The sequence below is a fragment of the Microtus ochrogaster genome, chromosome 1, assembly GCF_000317375.1.
Source record: "Microtus ochrogaster isolate Prairie Vole_2 chromosome 1, MicOch1.0, whole genome shotgun sequence".
Lineage (NCBI taxonomy): Eukaryota > Metazoa > Chordata > Mammalia > Rodentia > Cricetidae > Microtus > Microtus ochrogaster.
The window spans coordinates 39,072,808-39,093,267 of record NC_022009.1 but is presented as its reverse complement, the minus strand read 5'-3'; the positions used below and the strand labels follow the sequence as shown (position 1 = coordinate 39,093,267).

The 20,460-nt window shown below is 51.2% G+C and overlaps 1 protein-coding gene across 1 annotated transcript in view; it reads left to right on the top strand.

Moving 5' to 3' along the window:
- The window catches only part of Asb2 (ankyrin repeat and SOCS box containing 2), a 36,860-nt gene that overhangs the window by 7,062 nt on the left and 9,338 nt on the right, over positions 1-20,460 (top strand). The window contains exons 2-7 of the mRNA XM_005343489.3: positions 4,120-4,395; positions 12,374-12,475; positions 14,789-14,955; positions 15,621-15,776; positions 16,602-16,847; positions 19,669-19,840. Coding sequence (XP_005343546.1) covers positions 4,190-4,395; positions 12,374-12,475; positions 14,789-14,955; positions 15,621-15,776; positions 16,602-16,847; positions 19,669-19,840 — 1,049 coding nt within the window. The 5' untranslated portion in view covers positions 4,120-4,189. The remainder of the gene's footprint in view (positions 1-4,119; positions 4,396-12,373; positions 12,476-14,788; positions 14,956-15,620; positions 15,777-16,601; positions 16,848-19,668; positions 19,841-20,460) is intronic.

Sequence of the window (20,460 nt, the reverse complement as noted above, 5' to 3'; positions counted from 1 at the left end):
TGTGCATGAATAGGAAACAGGAACTGAATCCAGCATGTGTGTGTGTGTGTGTGTGTGTGTGAGAGAGAGAGAGAGAGAGAGAGAGAGAGAGAGAGAGAGAGAGAGAGAAAGCATGTGTGTGTATGCATCGCTGGAGCTGGGACAGAGGGCACCCCAGGGCTCTACCTTACAGCCACTCTCCTTGGAGTTCTGGAATGAACAGAAGGAGCAAGAAGTCAAGTCAGAAGTTTGGAGATAGGAGGGCTACTGCAAGGCAATGCTTTGTGCACAGCATCCAGCCCAGGACAGACTTCCGGAAGGTTTGGGGTCTGTTATTTAAGGGAATGGGAGACCAGGTGGCCAGTGAATGAACACTGCTCAGCCCTGAGAGGCACACCCTGGCCTGCTCTGCCAGAGCCCCTAAATCAGCTCCTGCCAAGTTCTCATTGACCATAGCCCATGAATCCTTTCGGAATCAGGATAGAATTCTGGGAGGACACTTGCTGCAGAGCCTTAAATATTGACGAGGAGTTTGAAGAGCAGAGTGAAGGGGAGGCATGTCACACACAGGAGGAGATGCTGGGGTAGGAGGGAGCTTTGGGGATGTCGGGGAAGGAACCACTCAGGTATGGAAGGTTAGGATGTAGAGAGGAAGAAGGTAAGTTGGGGCAGGAGCTTCCTTCCCAGGAGAGTGGAGCTGGGGGCGGTGAGCACCGTGTGTCAGAGCAGGCAGTGTGTGAATCTGGAGGCCAGGCCAGGGACACCTGCATGGGAGTGATTTAAAAGGCTGGAGAGGGAGGCACAGGGCAATGGTACCAGAAAGACCTCTGCATGGGACAGGGACAGTGTCCCCACTGTCCTTGCTACATTTATGCCTTAAGTCTGAAGCCTCAACCAGTTGTGCTTAGAAGAGTCCAGAATTGTTGGGAAAATCTCTTGTTTCCTGGGGATCCACAGAGCAAGTCAGGACTGCTACAGGGATTAAACCAAAGAACTGCTTCAAGGGGCCTCATTGTGTGCATACATGCTAGGTGTGTGTATGCATGTGTCCCTTTCATGTACTGGCCCATCTCCTGTCTGTGTTTTCTAGCCAGTGGCTTGTAGACTGCTCATTTGGTTCATTTCCCAGCTTCCCAGACCCAAATAATCACACAGAAACTATATTGATTACAACACTGTTTGACCAATAGCGTAAGCGTCTTTGTAGTTAGCTCTTACGTCTTAAATTAACACATTTCTATTCATCTGCATATCACCACGAGACTGTGGCTTACTGGAAAGTTGCCAGAAGTGGCTCTTTCTCCTTCAGTAGCTACATGGAGTCTTCCTGACTCCGCCTTCTTTCTCTCCATATCTCTGTTCAGATTTCCTGCCTGGCTTTACTCTACTAAGCCATTAGCTGAAACAGTTTCTTTATTAACCAGTGGTAATAAAACATATTCACAGCATACAGAGGGGAATCCCACATCAGTGGTTCCCACCTGCCTGGGCTCATCTTCAAATTGACAGGCTGATACCCAGACCACACTCCAGGACTCTGGGAGCTGGGGATTGAGGTAGGGCTCAGACATGGTACTTTCTAATTGGTATTTTCTGTGTTTTTGAGTTGTAGGTCCCAGCAATGTAGCATGCTCATGTAGAAATATGTGTGCACAAGTCCCGTGTGAATGGTTCCAGGAACCCTTACAGGTACTCACTGTGCCATGAAAATACTTTGCAGTGGGTACTCAAGGAATCCGCCTGCATTGTGGTCCCTGCAATACTCCAGCAGACTGCTGCTTCTCAAAAGAACTAAGCCTCTGGGTTCCATCACTGTAGGTAGTTTAGCCTGTTATAGAACTTGATATAAGTGTGATCATGTATATACATGTGAACTATGTATATATGACTCAGTGTTGTTTTGAGTCATTCTTGCGCAAGGCTGTGTTTTCTTGGGTACACGCTCTCCACAGCCTGCCTGGTTCCTATGTTAGTTAAGTCATTTATTTTGGTGGGCATTGTGGATCTGTTTCAGCTGGGTTTAGATGAATGATGTTGCCTTGAATATTCTAGACCTACTTTTCTATATATGTGTCCCTAGTTCTTTGGGATGTAGCTGGAAGAGGATCTCTAGGCCATTTATGTTGTCAGCTTCAGCAAACACCATTAACTTTCCAAAGTGGTTTGCTATTTTCCACTCCTCCTGGTGCTGGGGAGGCAATGATCCTACACTATCCCTGATGACCCTAATTCTCTGTGGTGGCCTTCATACACTCCTTGGCATTGACATTTTCTACCATTTTCATTTGAACTGTGTGGGGCAGGGGAAGATGTGTTGCTTAGATTTGAATTTGAACCCTTCAACATTAATGAAGTGAATGCCTCTTGGTGTTTGGGCTGTAGGATGGCTTCTCTGAGAAGGGTTGGACCAGTCTCCTGGGTACCAGTTAATTGGAGCCACAAGAACACATAGCAAAGCAGTCCTTAGAAAAGATGAGAAAGGACTGAGCTGTAGGCTGGGGTGGGGGCTGCGGCATGGAGGTTCCTACTCACTTGAGGATAGTGCTGCTTAGGAGTGGGTGTCGGCCTCCCACTGGCGGGGGAGGGTTCTCATCAACTGGGCAGGGACCCTGATGGGTGGAGTTTGCCTACCTTCAGGAGCCTGGTGTATTCTCTTAGGGGCCCAGGTTGTAGAGAAGCAGGTCTCATGGGAAATTCTCTCCACTGGACATGTCAGAAGAGCTCTCTCATGTGCCTGGTGTGCCTGCTTCCACTTGGGAGAGCAATTCTCAGGGGCTTGGACCCAATATCCAAGAGGAAGGAGAAGGACATCTGTCTCTGGGGGAGGGGACACATATTTGCTGGACTAGAATGCTGGCACTTGGCGGGACATGTGTTGTTTTTTTTTTTTTTTTTAAGACCTCATGTGATTTGAATGCTCAGCCAGGGCTGAGAACCATTGACCTGTGGCCACACTGTTGCAAGCCAGTAAATATCACAGGTTGGGCTGGTTTGATTTCATTCGCTGAAAGAGCATGGCTCTGCCTGCTCTGTTCTCTCCCAGGCATTTGTATCTTTTAGAAGAGGCCCTGCAACGAACTGTTGTGATGGCCGGTCTTAACCAGATCATGCCATCCCAAGCATGAGCCCAGGTCTGACTCACCCCAGCATTCTCAGCCCTCCCACAGCGAAGAGCAGGCTCGATGCGCCAGTGTGGGACACAGCTGGGACTGGATGGGAGGAATGCGCATGACCCTGTGTGGGCTCACAAGGCAGGAGTCAGGATGCTGAGGTCTTTGTGTCCCCAGAAGAGTGCCTGACCCAGAGTAGTTGCACAAGGACTAATCTCTTAGTTGATGTATGCAATCATACCTGTACAGATAGGGTTCCTGGGATGGAAATGCAGTGGGTACCAACATAGATAGGTGTAAAAGGGAATGGGTAGGAGGAGGGGGCTATGTGGCTGAGGGCATGAATAGATGGAAGCGTGGGTGGTGGACAGATGGGTGAAAGGTTGGATGGATTGTTGGAAGGTCAGATGGGCTAGCAAATAATAATAAGTGAAAGAGTTGAGGCAGGAGTGGCTGAGGGCACGTCCTGGTCAATGGGTAGGAGGATGGATGGATGGATGGGTAGGATAGTTGGCTGTTTGGACACGTGGGCAGGGAAGAGGACACATGGGAGAATGGATGGGAAGCTGGGTGTGCACAGCTGGAGGGGGTAGACAGATGTGTGAGAGGGTGAACAACTGGATGATGCCTTGGAGGCTAGATGGATTGGTGTCCAGAGGAGCGAACAGATGGCTGTGGAGATGGCTTGATGTTCAGACAGATTCCATGTCCAAATAAATGAAGTTTTTTAAAAGTGTGAGCTGGAGGGATGTTCAGCGGCTAAGCACACTTGCTATTCATGGAGAGGATCCAGTCTGGTTGCTAACACCCATACCACATGGTTGCACAGCTACCTGCAACTCTAGCTGCGGGAGCCCTGACACCTTCTGGTCTCCATATGCACCCACACTCAGGTGTACATACTCACAAGCAGACACATACATGCATGTTAAAAGATAGGCTATTGCATAGCCTTCCCTGTGGGCAAACATGGCTGTCTTGTGGGGCGCTCATTGACTGACTGACTGGGGTGATTTTGGTTTCCTCACAGGATTTGTCACGTGCTGTGTGCCTGCTACTGCTGAGTCTCTCTTCTAGAAGGTAGAGGAGAAGTGGCCAGGATGGCGACCGAGATCACCACTCGGGGTAGCCAGCGTGCCATTGGACAGGAGGAATACAGTTTGTACAGCAGCCTGAGTGAGGAGGAGCTGCTCCAGATGGCCATTGAGCAGAGCCTGGCAGATAAGACTCGAGGCCCAACCCCTGCTGAGACCACTGTGTCCCCTCAGACCGGCCCCCAGCCAGGCCATTTCCACCCATGGACCAGGTAAGCAAGGCCAGGCTGCTGAAGGGGAAATGGACCTCAGGGCCTTCCTCAATTGTCAGATGCCCCAGGATGTTCATACTGGAACAAAATATCCTGATATCTGACCTGCATTTGTCATTTAAAATCACTCTTTGGTGTCACAGTGGGATGGGATCCAGGATGCTTGTGGCCCAAGGTTCTCACTTAAAATATTGTATTTGCATATAACTTATGCATACCCCAACTATATATTTCAAGTCATCACTAGGTCACTTTTAATAACGAATACAAATGCTGTGTAACTGTCATGTTATATCATCTGGGGAATAATGGCAAGCAAACAGCTTGTATGTACTGTTCAGAATAGACCGGTTTTTCAAATAATTTTTATCTGAAGTTGGTCGACTCCATGAGTGTGGGACCAGTGCTGTCTTGTGGTTGATTCTATGTGCTTCCATTTTTAAAAAATCTTCTAAAGGACCATTTAAATGGCCTCTGTGTCGGGGAACTGAAACTTCAGGCTGACTAACTGACCCAGGGTCACAAGGCTAGGAACTTGGAACTGGCTAGCTCCAAAGCCCAGACATGGTCTTCCCTACTGATTTATGCCTGGATACAGGGGACTATTGTTCAGAGTGTGGCTAGGGCTTCCTGATGCAGCTGGCCAGCGTCTACTGAAAACACACCTGCCCAGCAGAAGGCACCTATCTCTTTGGCACCTTATCTCCTCAGCCTCTGGACTGTCCAACATTATGACTTAAGGCTGTGTGAAAAGCCGCAGACCGAGTCCACAGTGCCACATAGATAGTTGGAGACGCAAGTGAAAATTTACATCATTTTATAAAAATTTATTTTTGTGACACTGTCAAATTGCATAAGCTCAAGCTGATCTGGGTCTCACTTGTGTAGCCCAGGCTAGCCTCAAACTCTCAGTCTACCTGCCTTGGTCTCCCCATTGCTGAGAATCTAGGCATACACAACCATGACCCACTATTCAATATATTATTAATTAAAATTTTCATTTATTTTACATGTTGACTACAGTTTTCCCTCCCTCCTCTCTTCCAGTTCCCTCCCCCTGCCTCCCACCCCCTCCCCATCCACTTCTCCATCTCCCTTCAGAAAGGGGCAGTTCTCCCACGGGCGTCAACAAAGCTTTGTACACCAAGCTGAGGCAGGACCAAGCTCCTCCCCTGCATCAAGGCTGGGCAAGGCAACCCAGCATGGGGAACAGATTCCCAAAAGCCAGTTCAAATGCCAGGGACAGGTCCCCATCCCACTAAGCATCTTCATTTCTCATCATCACCAATATAGACATTTTACCTAAGGGCTGGTGAGATGGCTCGGTGGGCACAGTCTTCCAAGACTGGTGACCTGAGCTTCACCCTGGTACCTACCTGGTGAAAAGAAAGGAGCAACAAGTTGTTCTCTGACCTCCATACGGGTACTTTGACACACACGTGCCCACATGTACACACACACACAAAATACATAAGGCTTAACTATCTCTTGTCAAGTTCTTAACATCATGTGGATTTCACGCTCACATCAGCCACATTCCAAGCCCTCATGTGTGGCCAGTGGCTGCCAGTACTGATCCAGGGGACACTGTCTGTGCAGGAACAGCCAGGAAGGTACTTGGCATTTACTCTTCAAGTGCTTTTAGGAAGGAAATGTATAAACAGTGGAGGTGCTTTTGCTGCCCCCACCCCAGCCAAGGCGGCGTGTGTTAGAGGTCAGGCGCATGGGGACAGTCACTGCTGTAGCAGGTGGTGGCTATCTGACTGCGAGCCATGGGCCTCAGATCTGTGTCTCCAGCAACTAGTGGCCCCTGTGAGGCCTTGACCGTGGGAAAGCCCCCAACCCATGCTCAGCAGTTCTGTTCCCTCTTCTAACAACTTTAATGTACAGATCTCGCTAGTGTGAGCCACTGCAGACATGACGCATGCGTGGGAGATGAGGCCAGCCCTGTCCCTGGGTGACAGCTATCAGTGTTTTCATCAATACACATTGCTCCTTGCTGACGTTATTTCACCTGTAGCTAACTGGCTGTGCCAAGGCCAGGGCACCCTATTCTGAGAGTCCCTTCCATGAGAATGTCAGGCAGTCTTCTTGGGCCGTGGGGAGGAGGATAAGGCCTCAGGCTCCTAAGCTGACCCTGACCACATCCCATCGGGGCCTCAGAAACTCTGTGCAAGACCTGGCTCATTTACTTCCTGTTTTGACTGGTTTAGCTGAAGTCAAACACAGGTTCCTCTTTCACAGGAGAGGACCAGACAGAGACGTAGATGGGACTGCTGTAGGCGCCACGCATCTCTGGGGGCCTGCAGCATCCTCCCTAACTCAGGAGGCCCTCCTGGTGGGGGGATGTCCTTAGAACTCACAACCTTGAGCTCCAGAACTGCCCCCTTCTGTGAGATAAGGAGGTAGAAACACACTGGGACATTTACATCTGTCCAGCCTCATGGGGCCCACCCAAAGTGAAACTGCTTGTCCAAGGTCAGGCAGCCTTCATCTGGATCTGTCCCATGACAGCCCCTTGACCATCCACAAGGTGCAGACTCTCACCAGCAACACCTCACCCCCCCGCCCCAGTGCTTGTGTACAGACACACACACACTTAAAGCTGTGCCGTGTCTATGTCTTTTCACAATCAACAAAGCAGGTGCACAGTGGAGCCTGCAGTCCATAGGCACTGCTGATTCTGCAGAGCCATGCTCCTTCCGCTCTCTTGCCTTCCACCTCAAAGGCGGGCTTCAGCCTCGTGACATCACTCCCACAGCCACAGAGGTCTAGGGTTCCTGCAGACTCATGAACAGGGCTAGAAGTTAGAGGGAGTACAGGACCTATGAGCCCTGCTTATTTCTCTTTGGATGTTCCAATATCATCCAATAGATCCAGGACACCACACAGGCTCCAGGGATTCCTTTTCGTTCTTTGGATCTCAGGTTAGCTATCTTGTTCTCAGTGAGTCCTGCCCTAACCACTTCCAGACGAAGCAGGCTGAAGGCACTTACTGTCTGTCCTGGGGGTTCCTCCATGGATGGCCCTGGATGTTACCTAGAAACCTTGTGTGCCTGTCAGCAGCCTGTGAAATTCTAGGGGTTCTCAAATCCCTCATCTGCTCTCGGAAGCCCTAGTCGTGACCATGTACCAAATGGTCACTTATAAACAAGGGGATGGGTGAATAGAAGGACAGAATAGAGGAACTGGAAAGAGGCGGATCTGGAGGGTCAAGGGTTTTCTGTGTCATTTACTGGATATGCCATGACTTCAGGTCAGATATCACCAGCTTAGTGTGTCCTGCCTGACCACTTGTTACCATCCCTTCTCAAAATGGCAATCACTAAAGCCTGCTCATCTTTCGGGATACTTTTTTATCTTTTTTTTTCTTTTGGTGTGGGGATTGAACCCAGGCCCTTGCTAGGCAAACGCTCTGCTGCACACTCCAGCCCCCATGTAATCTTCTTGTAAAAGGCAAACACGATATGGCAGGTTCAAGCTATCATCCCCACGCCCTGTGGCTTGCATTCACTTCCGGCTATTGCCTAGGTGAGTCCTTGGGGCCCCAACTTATGGCCGCCTCAACTTCACAGGTCAGCTTTCATGTCATGTTGGGAAAGTCTCCTGAGAGTGTTCCTATGATGACTTCTTGGGGACGAGGAGACATAGATCACTGTGTCTCAGTGCCTTTGTTATGGTAGGTATCTAATGAATAATTTTAGGCAAATACACACTTCAAAACCAAGAGCATACCTTGGCAATGTAATTTGTCATTGTCTTCAAAATGGAGTCTGGGGTCCTAGAAAAGATGGCTATAGGGGGACAGCTAATCAAACATAAGGCCTCTTTTTAGAACCATCTCCCCACTGCCAGGTAATGGACAAAGTTGAACAGTCATGAATGTTATTTGCTAAGCATGGCCCCCAAGAGTTCCCAAGAGGCATACCCAGCTCCCCGTCCAATGGGGAAATGGGTCCATATATACCTGATGAGGAGAACCTGAGGTTACTACAATGGATCAGCAGTGGGCAACTGGAGCTGGTCTTCAAAGCCTTCAAATGCCTGCGCTTTATTGAAGGTTGCTCTTCTCAGATGAGACCAGGGCAGGAAACACAAACTTGGACTTGCTTGAATGGGGTGCATAGATGATGAGCTTGCTTGGGATGGGGTGCAATAGATGAACTTGCCTGGGATGGCGTGCATAGCTGCAGACGATTCCAATCAAGCGACTGCAACTGCTGTACACAGCCTGTGTATATCCTGGAATCTGGTCATGCCCTCCCTAAGCTTGCAGCCTGAAGAAGGCAAAGCCTGAAGGTGCATGGCAACCCAGAAGGGTAGGCACAGCAGCAATGCTTGCTGTGTTTCAGCGGGGTGGGGGTTGCGGTTCAGCTAGTCCCTACCTGGACCTCTTCTAGTTCATAGCCTATAGCCACATCCCACGGAAGCATGTTCCTCTCAACCAAGATGACTCAACCCAGTGGTTGGTTCTGCTGGGAATTCCCCTCACGCAGCCAGCAGAGGGGAAGTGGGGCTTTCTACTTTGCTTTGAAAGCACAAAAGTCACTTAGCTTCCCATCTAGCCCGAGACTCGGAGCTTGAGCACTGTGAGCAGTCACACTGCTGACTCTAATTTCAGGGCTCCTAGAACAAGTTCTCCTGCCTTGCTCTCAACACCTCCCTGCAGCTCTGTGCGTGTGTGGCCTTGTCACGCCTCTGAGCATTTAAGGATCCATAATAATACATGACTCAGTGATCCACCAGCCCAGTCCCTGACACCGGGTTTGGGACAGAGCGAAGGCTGGCACATCGCTGAATCCATCGTGTCTGTTTCTTCATCGGGCAGGATGGGAATGGCACACCCGTGCTGCCATGGGAGGTATCAGGAGGGTACTCTGTGAGATTTGTCCTGCATGGTGTAGACCTGTGACCTTGCCGTGGCACTGTACCACATCAGCTTTGGTTCCTCATCTCGGCTACCCTTCTTCCTGTTATCACGTCACATGGACGGGTCCTAATTTTAGGTGAATGTGGCAGTGTTTACTACTGTGCATCATCTTGCTAACACATTTGGACAATATCTAGAGGCCACATGGACCGGGAATTCCAAGGTCTCATGGAGAGCTCAGACTTGCTGACTCCAGAGGTAGCCTGGTCAAAGCTGCTATCCTGGGGCTGGGAAGAAAGAGGGGAACATGGGGGCTGTGCAAACAGGTCAAGTGAGATAGGCTGTGCACATCCTTATCAGGGCTGGGGGTTCTTGGATCTATATCAAACTGAGCTTCTTAAACCACAAAGGCAGCGATGAACCCCAAGATCTTTGCAAGAAAAGAAACAGGCACAAAGTTCAGGAAGAATCTGTACACATTCAAAGGCACAAAACCAGTGTGGAAGTCATGGAGCTGAAGGCAGGTTGAGGAGGCAGGAAGAAGCCAGGCTCTGCAGGATCGAGGGGTCTTAGCCAGGCTGTCTGACCCTTGGCTCTGCTCACCTGCTGTGTGGGATCCTGGGCAGTTCCCACTATCTGCTTGCTCATCTGTAAAAGGCACCCACCTTAATAAGTACAGAATGAAAATTGCTAAATGAACGCATCAGGTGTCTTACACAACTTAGAGATTGTGTAGAAGGGTGTGATGAGTTGGGACTGGAGAAAGAAAGCAGAAGCAAGGAAGGCGAAGGTGGCCAGGCCTCCAGCCTGATTTGAACCAAGCCTCCTCTCCACTTCCCTCTCCTGGCCATCTCCTCTGCACCACAGCTTGGCTTTGCTGAGGGATCCACAGAGTCAGAGGCTGTGCCCTGGCTTATAAGGTCAGAATCCTTAAATTCCACAGACAGTCTCCAGCCTGTGTCCAGGCAGCAAGGTAGGGAGTGCTTGGTACCAAGGCTGACCTGCTAGAAGATGAAAAGGGGCTAAGCCTGTTGTCCCTGAAGCCCCAGAAAAGACCAGATTGGAATGGCTGCCACATCTCCACAAGCCCTTCTGGTCGAGGGGACCGAGGCTCAGTATAGTGAGAAAAAAAAAAAAGCATTGAATAGAGTTCCCTCTGTGTCTGTGACCTTGCAGACTAAAGCTTGAGAGGAACGAATTAAAGGAGAAAGGATTTATTCAGGTCCACAGTTTCAGAGGCTTCACCCATGGCTAACAGCCCCCTGTTACAGGCCTGAGGTGCAGCAGGATATCATGGTGGTGGAAACACATGAATTAGGAGGTTGCTTGCCTTACAGGAAGCAATGAAAGAGAGAAAAAAGAGGTGTGCTGGCTGCTTTGTGTGTCAACTTGACACAAGGTAGAGTCATCAGAGAGGAAGGAGGCTCAGTTGAGGAAATGTCTCCTTAAGATCCATCTGTAAGGCATTTTCCAATTAGTGATTAATGGAGGAGGACCCAGTCCATGGTGGGTGGTGCCTCCCCTGGGCCTGTTCTATAAGAAAGCAGGTTGAGCAAGCCATGAGGAGCAAGCTGGTAAGCAACTCTCCTCCACGGCTTCTGCATCAGCTCCTGCCTCCGGGTTCCTGCCCTGTTAAAGCTCCTGTCCTGACTTCCTCCAATGATGGACTATGATCTAGAAGTGTAAGCCAAATCAACCCTTTCCTCCCCAACTTGTTTTTCAGTCATAGAGGTTTCGCCACAGCAATAGAAACCCTCAGAGCTAAGATAAGGGCCAAGGACCATTCCTGCCAACTGCATCTCAGGTCCTATATTTCCACGGCTTCCCCATGAAGCCACCAGCCCTCATTTCATTTCTGTTGCTATGATAAAAATATTCTGACAAAGGCAACTTAGGAGAAAGAGGATTCACTCCAGCTTACATCCCCAGGTTCTAGCCCACCACGACGGGGAAGCCTGAGATGTCTGGTCACTTCACAGCCATGGTTAAGCGCAGAGAGAAATGGACGCCTTTGTGTGCTTGCTTGTGCTCATCTTGACTTCACTGCTCTCCTACAGTTCAAGGGCTCTTGCCTAGGGAATGGTGCCACCCACAGTAGACTGGGTCTTCACACATCAATCTGACTTCAATAAGACAAGGCCCACAGACATGCCCAGATGTCAGCCTGATTTAGGCAGTCTCATTGAGATTCTCTTCCTACGTGAGTCCAGGCTGTGCCAAGCTGACAATTAAAGCTACCTGTCACACCATCCAATTCTGAACCAGTCAATGGATCAAAATCCAAGGGTGAGAACAGAAGCCTCTTGATCCAATCCCTTCCCCCAGCCACAGCACTACTGTACTGGGGGCAAGCCTATAACACATGAGTTTTTGAAGGACACTGCTCTAGAATGAACCAGCTAAGCATCTCACACAGGCTCTTGAGACAGGAATGCTCTCCTCCCACTGTACATGGGAGAATTGAGGCACAGAGAAAATGAGCCTGTCTCCAGGTCACACAGCAAGTAGCACACGGATTTGAAACCCTGTCTGACCTTCCATCCACACCCTTTTGTGTTACCTTCTAGACTGCTGTGTCCCAAGATGACTATGGGGTACACTGTACTCTTACAAGAAGCCAGCAAGGTGAGGGAGAGGGCTACGTGCCTTGGCTTCTCAGACTGGCTCTCCTGTTCCCTTGCTCGCCCAGGAATCTCTTGCCCAGCCCCACCGAGACCCCCATGGCCTTCCAGACTGACTCCTGCCACCGACCACTTCTCACATCCTCCCCAGTGAAGAATGTCACCTTGCTTCATATCTGCTCCCTTGTGGTTGGCTGAGGAGGGGGGCGGTGGGGGCGGGGTGAGGTTAACCTCATTGTTGTCTTATATGGTCATTTAAATCTCTAAGGGCTTCCTCCAAGGGCCAAAAATAATCCAGAGACACAGCAGCTGTGTCCAGCACACAGAGAGGACCCGGCCATCTGCTTTGGTTCAGAGCCCTGTGTCTGTCTGTCACTCAGACCCTTTCTCCCGGCTCACTCTCCATCCTCCTTCCTGCCTCCAGCATGACCCGCTTCTCCTATGCAGAGTACTTTTCTCTCTTTCACGCCAGCTCTGTACCCTCCAGGTCGTCGCCTCCTGAGAGCCCACCGTCCCACGCACCCCTGGGCTTGTTCCAAGGGGTCATGCAGAAGTATAGCAGCAGCCTGTTCAAGACCTCCCAGATGGCGTAAGTGACCCCTGCACCTGGCCCCATCAAGCTCACACCTCCAATGGGGGCAGCAGGGAGAGGGGTAGATTTGTAGCCCTAGATCCCCTTCTCGCTGTGTCCCCTAGATTCCAGTCCTCTTGCTGAGCTGGATATAGGACTGATGCCCACTAGGAGTGGCATTCAGGCTATGCTCGGGACTGACCCCTAAAGCTATCTCCAGAGATTGTGACCTGCTGCTGGAGGAGCTCCATGGAGCTCTGAATCTGGGGCCCTAGCAAGGTCAAAGGACCAGGGGAAGAACTAGGTGCTGGCTTCCAGTTCTCTTTATCCCTGTCTTGTATCTCCCCAGGCCACCTCCAGGGGCTCATCTGTGCACATCTAAATCCCCACCCACAATACTTTATTTAGTGCCAGATGCCAAAGGCCAGGACTAATCAGAGCCAAAGGAGAGGGTTCTGCCCAGGGCACTGAGCTTATGCTATAGTTAGGAGGTAGTGCTTTCCCCTTGTTCTGAACTCCAGGGTGGCAGTTAAAAGCAAAAAAGTTTCCCTTGGTGGGACCCCATTTCTGAGTGGCAGAGAAGAGGAGTCAGCTGGCTGGTTCTCATTCCTGGCCTCTCTAAACCCTACAGGCACCACATTGTCCTTGGGACTTTGGGGTTGCCACAAGAGAAAGCCCCAGTTCTAATCTCAGTACAACTGCCTGCATGTCCCCCCAAAGTGGGCCTGCCCACCCCTGCATGTCCCCCCAAGGAGGGCCTGCCCGCCCCTGCATGTCCCCCGAAGGAGGGTCTGCCCGCCCCTGCATGTCCCCCAGGAGGGCCCGCCCGCCCCTGTGTGTCCCCCCAGGAGAGCCTGCCCGCCCCTGTGTGTCCCCCGAAGGAGGGTCTGCCCGCCCCTGCGTGTCCCCCCAGGAGGGTCTGCCCACCCCTGCATGTCTCCCCAAGAAGGGCCTGCCCACCCCTGAGTGTCCCCCTAGGAGGGCCTGCCTGCCCCTGCGTGTCCCCCCAGGAGGGCTTGCCTGCCCCTGCGTGTCCCCCCAGGAGGGCCTGTCCACCCCTGCATGTCCCCCCAGGAGGGCTGCCCCCAGCCTCCCTTTTCTGCAAGGTAGGGTTGGAAAGGACTATGTGGTCTTCCAAGGCCCTGTTCAGCTAGTCCTAGGTAATTTAATATGCCTGACAACCTCCCCCCTTTGGGGTGGGGACTTTGTCTGAGCTCATGGGGAAGCTGTCAGTGTGTGACACTGAGGGCCCCAGGGTCTGCGAACCCCAGCTCGAGAGATGCACTCCAGCTGGTGGGTCAGATAGCGAGCATTACGTAGTGGTAACCTCCCTGACGAAGGCCATAGGACCAGCCAGCCCACTCCCTTCCACTTCAGCAGTGGCCATATACCCCATGGGGCCCTCCCTGGGACTGATGGGCTCGATCTGGTTGCTCTTGAGTGGAACCCAAGCAGGTGGCTGTGATGGTATTGATGGACCTTGAGGATCTAGCTGGCTAGTTAATCCGTTGTCCTTGAGTCTCTGTCTCTTTACCCATCTGCTATTAATAACCCGGAGGCTGAGTGGCAGGAGGAAGTGTTGCCTGTTGGAGGAAGTAGCTGGGAGGGTTTGGGTGCTGGTCCTGGAGACTCCCCTTGAAGCCAGCATTGCCCCTGATCCCAGGATCCTAAATAGTCATGGTCCCTACTGACTTGGTAAGGGAAGGGGTTCCAGCAAACAGACAGATGAACTAGCAAATGAATAAATGAACACATAGCCTTCAGTGAGCCAAACAAAGATGCTCCGCTCTCTAGCCTTGAAATCTTTTGACATTTAGAAGGTTTAAACTGTGAAGGCTTCTAATTTATTAATCCTTCAAGAACTGTCATTTCACAGCAGCTGGCAGTAGGAATAATGGATTCGATGGAGAGACGGGAAGGCTGCGGTGATGGTGAAGGGAGGCGCCTTGGCAGGTCCATGCCTCTGGGAGCTCCTGTAGGTAGCTGTGCTTGGTACAAAGCAGAGATCCATCTTTGGGAAAGGCCCCCAGTTACTGCAGACACTGCTGCAGCTGTCAGCCACTGTCTGTGCCCGAGTCCCCTTGGTAGGAATAGCTGGGTGTGACATTAGCTTCAGCCACAGAAAGCCACAGGGCTGCAGAGGACCCACCCCAGTTGTCTTACATCCGCTGAGCTGGAGGGCAGAAGCATTGGTCCCAGAACAGACCGAATACCCAAGAATGAGGGACTCCAGGGCAGGCAGTGGCTCCTACCCTCCAGCAGGTCCTGTTTGCCCTCAGGAAACAGGCCGCTGACCCAGCCTCTGCCTAAGTCTGCTACTTGCTCCCACAGGGCTATGGATCCCGTGCTGAAGGCCATCAAGGAAGGGGATGAAGAAGCCTTGAAGGTCATGATCAAGGACGGGAAGAATCTGGCAGAGCCCAACAAGGAGGGCTGGCTGCCGCTGCACGAGGCAGCCTACTACGGCCAGCTGGGCTGCCTGAAGATCCTGCAGAAAGGTGAGGGCCATCTCTGAAGGGCCAGCAGGGATAGGGGCTCTCCCTCGGTGGGGGATGGACAGGCCCCTGCCGCTGCCTCTGTTGCATTTCTCCATGACTTTCAGACAAGAAAACCTAATTCTTAGAATATAAACAGGGAAGAACTGATTTCTGGGACAGTCTCTGTCAGCTTGTTCCAGAATGTTCCAGTGGAAAGAACAACTATGCCTATGTACTGCCAAGGCTGTCCCCACCAACTGTGGGACCCTGTGCGAGTCCTGCCTCATCTCCAAATCCCATATTCCTTTTCGGAAAGATTAGAATTAATAGTACCAACAGGCAGGTATTGCCTTGGCCATCGACTGGTCCTCACTCCTGCCAGCCACGCTAAGAGAAAAAGTTACATGAGATATGGGCGTGCTAGCAGTGGCTAAGAGAACAAGGGAGAAATAGACACTTCAGAGCTAGGGGCTCAACCTGGGAAGGCTTCCCAGAGGAGGTGGCATCTAAATGCATTTCTACAGCTAGGAACCCAAGCAGGGCCATGAGAGGCAAGACGAAGGCCACCTGGGCTTGACAGATTGCAGAAGCAGCAGCTCCACACCCTTGCTCAGAACTGTGAGGGAGCCAGGAACCATGCGGGGAGTGTGGCTGCCTCCCTTCACAGATCTGCTGCTCTTCCCCAGCCTACCCCGGGGCCATTGACCAGCGCACACTGCAGGAGGAGACAGCACTGTATCTGGCCACGTGCAGGGAGCACCTGGACTGCCTCCTGATGCTGCTCCAGGCGGGGGCAGAGCCCGACATTTCTAACAAGTCCAGGGAGACTCCACTCTACAAAGGTAAGTCTCTAGGTTCTCATGGACCAGGGAGTCAAGAAGCCAGGCGGGCAGCGTGCAGACTGCTCCCATGAATGAGGGGTCCACTTTCCAGAGGGTACTACCCCTCCAAGGTGCATGGGGGCATGCTAATCCGATCTTGCACTTGCACATGGGGTCACCCAATATTTCCCACGTGTCCTGGAGTCAGCATGCTGAGGGACACCGAAACCTTGGCTTGGAAAGCTGTGATATGTGTCTGTCGGCTACAGCAAGTGTAAGCACATACTCAGAGCACAAGCACGCAGAGCTTGGCAAGAGGTGGGGTGGGAATGTGTGGAGCGGGTGTCTCTTGGAGGGATGCCTGACTTGAACCCCCTAGGAACGGGTTTACCAGCTGGCCAAGCTTGTGGAACAGCATGGGCAAAGGCCAGAAGAGAGGAGAGCCAAGGGCACCTTCAGGGTCTTTTGACAGAAGAAGCTGAAGGAGAGGTTTGAGGAGGATGAGAAAGATGGATTTAACCCGAGTTAAATGAGCATTTTTGTTGTCTAGATTTTTTCAGGCCTAGTGTCTGATATACTCTTGAAAAGGATAATGGTATCCTTTTAAGTATGGATACTCTAGAATATTCTAGGGGACAGAGTCTCTGGACATGACTCTCTGGGTTTGAATCCCACTTCTGACATTTACTCTCGGTGTGACCCCGTGTTGGTCACTCTCTGTTTCACCTGTTTATCTATCGGTGTAGGTATTGACATTGCATTCTTCAGGGGCAGTTGGGAGGATTAACCCAGCCAACTGCCAAATCTTCAGGGCCACACTGACTGTCTGTCTTCTGCCTGGTCCAGCCTGTGAGCGGAAGAATGCAGAGGCAGTGAGGATATTGGTTCAATACAACGCAGACACCAACCACCGCTGCAACCGGGGCTGGACTGCGTTGCATGAATCTGTCTCCCGCAATGACCTAGAGGCCATGGAGATCCTGGTGAGCGGTGGGGCCAAGGTGGAGGCCAAGAATGTCTACAGCATCACTCCTTTGTTTGTGGCTGCCCAGAGTGGGCAGCTGGAGGCCCTGAGGTTCCTGGCCAAACATGGTGAGTGGTCACGGGACACAGCTGGCAAGGACCTCAGAGGTCACCTGGGAAGGAAAGCTATGTTGGGGTCATTTTGGGGGTGTTCTGTCGATCCAGGGCCTTGCAGAGCTGTGCTGAGCAGTCCGAAGCTGTGTTCAGGCTCAGTGGAGATAAGTGTTAGCCTGCTTACAGTTACACACCAGCATCTCTGATCCAGAAGAACATCCTCCTTTCAAAAAAAGAGGAATCTGAGGCCTGGAAAGAGGAAGTGACTTATCTACAGAATTAGCTGTAGAACTATCTAGATTCTTGGACTCTTGATGCCCCTACCACTATTCCTTTTTGTCACACTGTGGGGCCAGAAGACCTCAGATGGAGATCACATCCTTGCTTTGCACGCATTGAAACTAAAGGTCAGGGTGGGAAAGGGATTTGTCCAAGGTCACACAGTAAGTCAGTGACGGACAAGGGGTCTGAACTCAGGTCTCTACCCTAATTTCCCATGAAAAATCTTAACTGGGGAAGTTAAAATAGTACTGCTTGTACCATGATGTTTCAGTAGCAAAAACCTCAAGACCATGGCTTGTATTTTGACAACTCCCCCCAAATGCCCCTGGGATTTCTTTTCACTCCCAAATGAAAGGAAGGTCCTTTTGAACAATGGGGAGGTTGAGACTATGCAGACCTTGGAGCTGCGCTGCAAGAAATTGATGAGAACCTTCTGCATGTCAGACCTCCTGCCAAGCATGGACCTATAATGGGTTGAATGTGAGGTGGGCATCGTCCTAGCTCCACATGGGGAGACTGAGGCTTGAGAGGCTAAGTGACTGCTCACTATGAGAACCTGGATCCCGACTGTGTCTGCATACAGCCTGCACTGCTCCACACCGGCTCAGCCTAGAATATCGACCCTGGGCCTTTGATGGGAGAAGAGGTCACATCCATAGTATGTGTCAGGACAGAATGGGGCTCGTAGTCGGGGATAAATCTGCAGTGAACATTCTGAGAACACAGAGGCCAAGGTGGAGTCCCGGAACCCAGGCCAGCAGGCCATGCAAGGGCACAGTGGGTGAGGGGGACTCCCCTCTCCAGGCAGCTGTCTTGTCCCTTGCCGACACTGAGGCAGGGACTGCTCCCTTCATGGGGGTCGAAAGCCAGTTCCTACACAAATATTTTTCTTGTTTGAGCATGCTGCTTTGCTGGCAAGCCTAGGCCTACTGGGGTGCCTGACCCCAAGGCCCAGAGGCTTGTTGAAAGTACCCCTGGACTCTCCCTCTGAGGGAAGGGCAGGGCCAGACTCTGTCCTGAGCTCTGTCCAGACAGTTGGCATTGGTTGAGCAGCTTGTGAGCCTGGTACTATAATTCTATTATCTTATGTATGTCTCGAACCACGAGAGGGTGGGACCATTATTCCTGGTCAACAAAAGGTAAACTGAGGCTTTTAAAAGCTACTTGGGACCCCAGAACTTGGGAGTCATGAAACAAAACTTGAACGGTCCCAATGGACCACTGAGGCTTGTGCCGTTTTCTCAAGGCCAGAGAGATTTCCACTGTTGTTGAAAATGAAGTTATCTGAAAGGCCAAGGCGAGCACAGGGCTCTGAGAGAGGAGCTGTGGTTGGTACAAGGCTTTGATCTCAGCCTTCACAAGCCACGTCAGCTCATCTGCTTCTGCAGCATGAGGCCTACTTCCCTCTGCAGGGAAGTTATATGCACGCTGGTTCTCTTTCACACTCCATGGGAGGCAGAAGATGGAAAAGACTGAGAAGAAGGCAGGCTGCCACCAGGCGTTAGTTAACCAGCGTGGCTCAGTGATTCCTTGCTTTTTTAAAATTTACTTTTACTATTTTTTTAAAAGGGTGTGTGTGTGTGTGTGTGTGTGTGTGTGTGTGTGTGTGTGTAGTATGATGTATATGTGTGTAGTATATGAGTGTAAGTACCTACAGAGACCAGAAGAGGGCATTGTGTCCATTGGAGTTGGAGTTAGATAGTTGTGGCTACTATGTGGGTGCTAGGAACTGAACCCAGTGTCCCTTCTATTAGCAGGACATAATTTTTGCCACTGAGCCATATCTCCAGTTGCTCAGTGAAGCTTACGAGGAGCAAGGGAGCCATTTCATTCTTGTTTCTCCTGGAGAACAACACAAACCTCCACACCCAGGGACGTGGCTCTCTTGGTAGAGTGCTTGCCTAGCCTGTATGAGCCCACGGCCAGTCTCTAATGCTGTACACTCTAGTGTGCTGATATGTGCCTGTAACCCAGCATTGTAGAATTAGACAACAGGAGGATCAAAAGTTCAACATTATCCTTGGCTACTTATGGAATTCAAGGCCAGCTGACATGAGTTGATACCTTAGACTGATCAACCAGCCAACTACCCATCAAACCCAAATTCCGCTAACAAAGCCAATGGGGTTTCCTTTGGGAGTTTTGTGCTTAGCTGGAGCTGAGGCCGCTGTGAGAGCACAGCCTAGGGCCTTCCACAGTGAGGGCTGAAGGCCTGGTCTCTACGCTCCGACCATGTGGGTTCAGGTTTGGCTTCACATCTATGAGAGGCTTATCCTGGGTCCTTTCAGGCCCTGCATCCTGGGCTGTGATGAAAAGCTTACCCTAAGGTAAGCTTTGACCGCCCAGAGTTCTATATGAATACAGAGAAACAGAGTAGGCGTTGCTCTGTGATGAAAAAAACTTAGCTTAGCTTGGACATCCCAGGGTTCCTTGTGGATTTAGACAGTATAGGCATGTCGCAGCACACAGCGGTTAGCCCAGAGGTGCTCACCACAGTGGCACTGAATTATGGCGGAATTGCTGGTCACTCACGGCTCTGCTTCTTTCCCTCCAGGAGCAGACATCAACACGCAGGCCAGTGACAGCGCATCGGCCCTCTATGAGGCCTGCAAGAATGAGCACGAAGACGTGGTAGAGTTTCTTCTCTCGCAGGGCGCTGACGCCAACAAAGCCAACAAGGATGGCCTGCTTCCCCTGCATATTGCCTCCAAGAAGGGCAACTACAGGTCAGTCCGGGTACCGCCATCGCCATACACAGCACAGTTCTCTAGGGATGCCCAGTGAAGGCAGAGTGGGGCAGGGCACCTGCTTGAGTCTGCCTGCAAGGGCAGGAAGGGCAGAGGCTGTCAATGTGAAGGACAGTCTCCTTGTGGAGGGATACAGTGACCCCATGCGACTACCACCATGCTAACAAGAGCACAAGCTTGGTGTGTGGTCCTGCCACTGCTTACATGGCCAGCTCATCCTCTCAAGGGCTTGCTGAGGTGGAGGCCATGGTGACCTCTTTTTGTTAAGATGAGAAGGCTAAAATCAATAGAGGTTGATGACTGGTCTAAAGTCACACAACTTGTAAGTGGCAGGAATTTACCTGCTCCAAATGACCCAGCTAATCCTACTTCGGGAGCAGAGAGGAATCTGACCTTATGACTGGTTTGTTGTTGTTGTTGGGGTGGGAGGATGCAGAAATATCTTGCAGGACATCCTAGCAAGTAACCGGGGATGCCTACAGCAATGCAGAGGGACCAATCCCTGGGCCTCTCCTTGCACTTCATGTTCCGGTGGGAGAAGCTCAACTTCTCTAGAAACAATCTACAGGAGGGGGGGAATGTGTGCACACTCAGTCTCT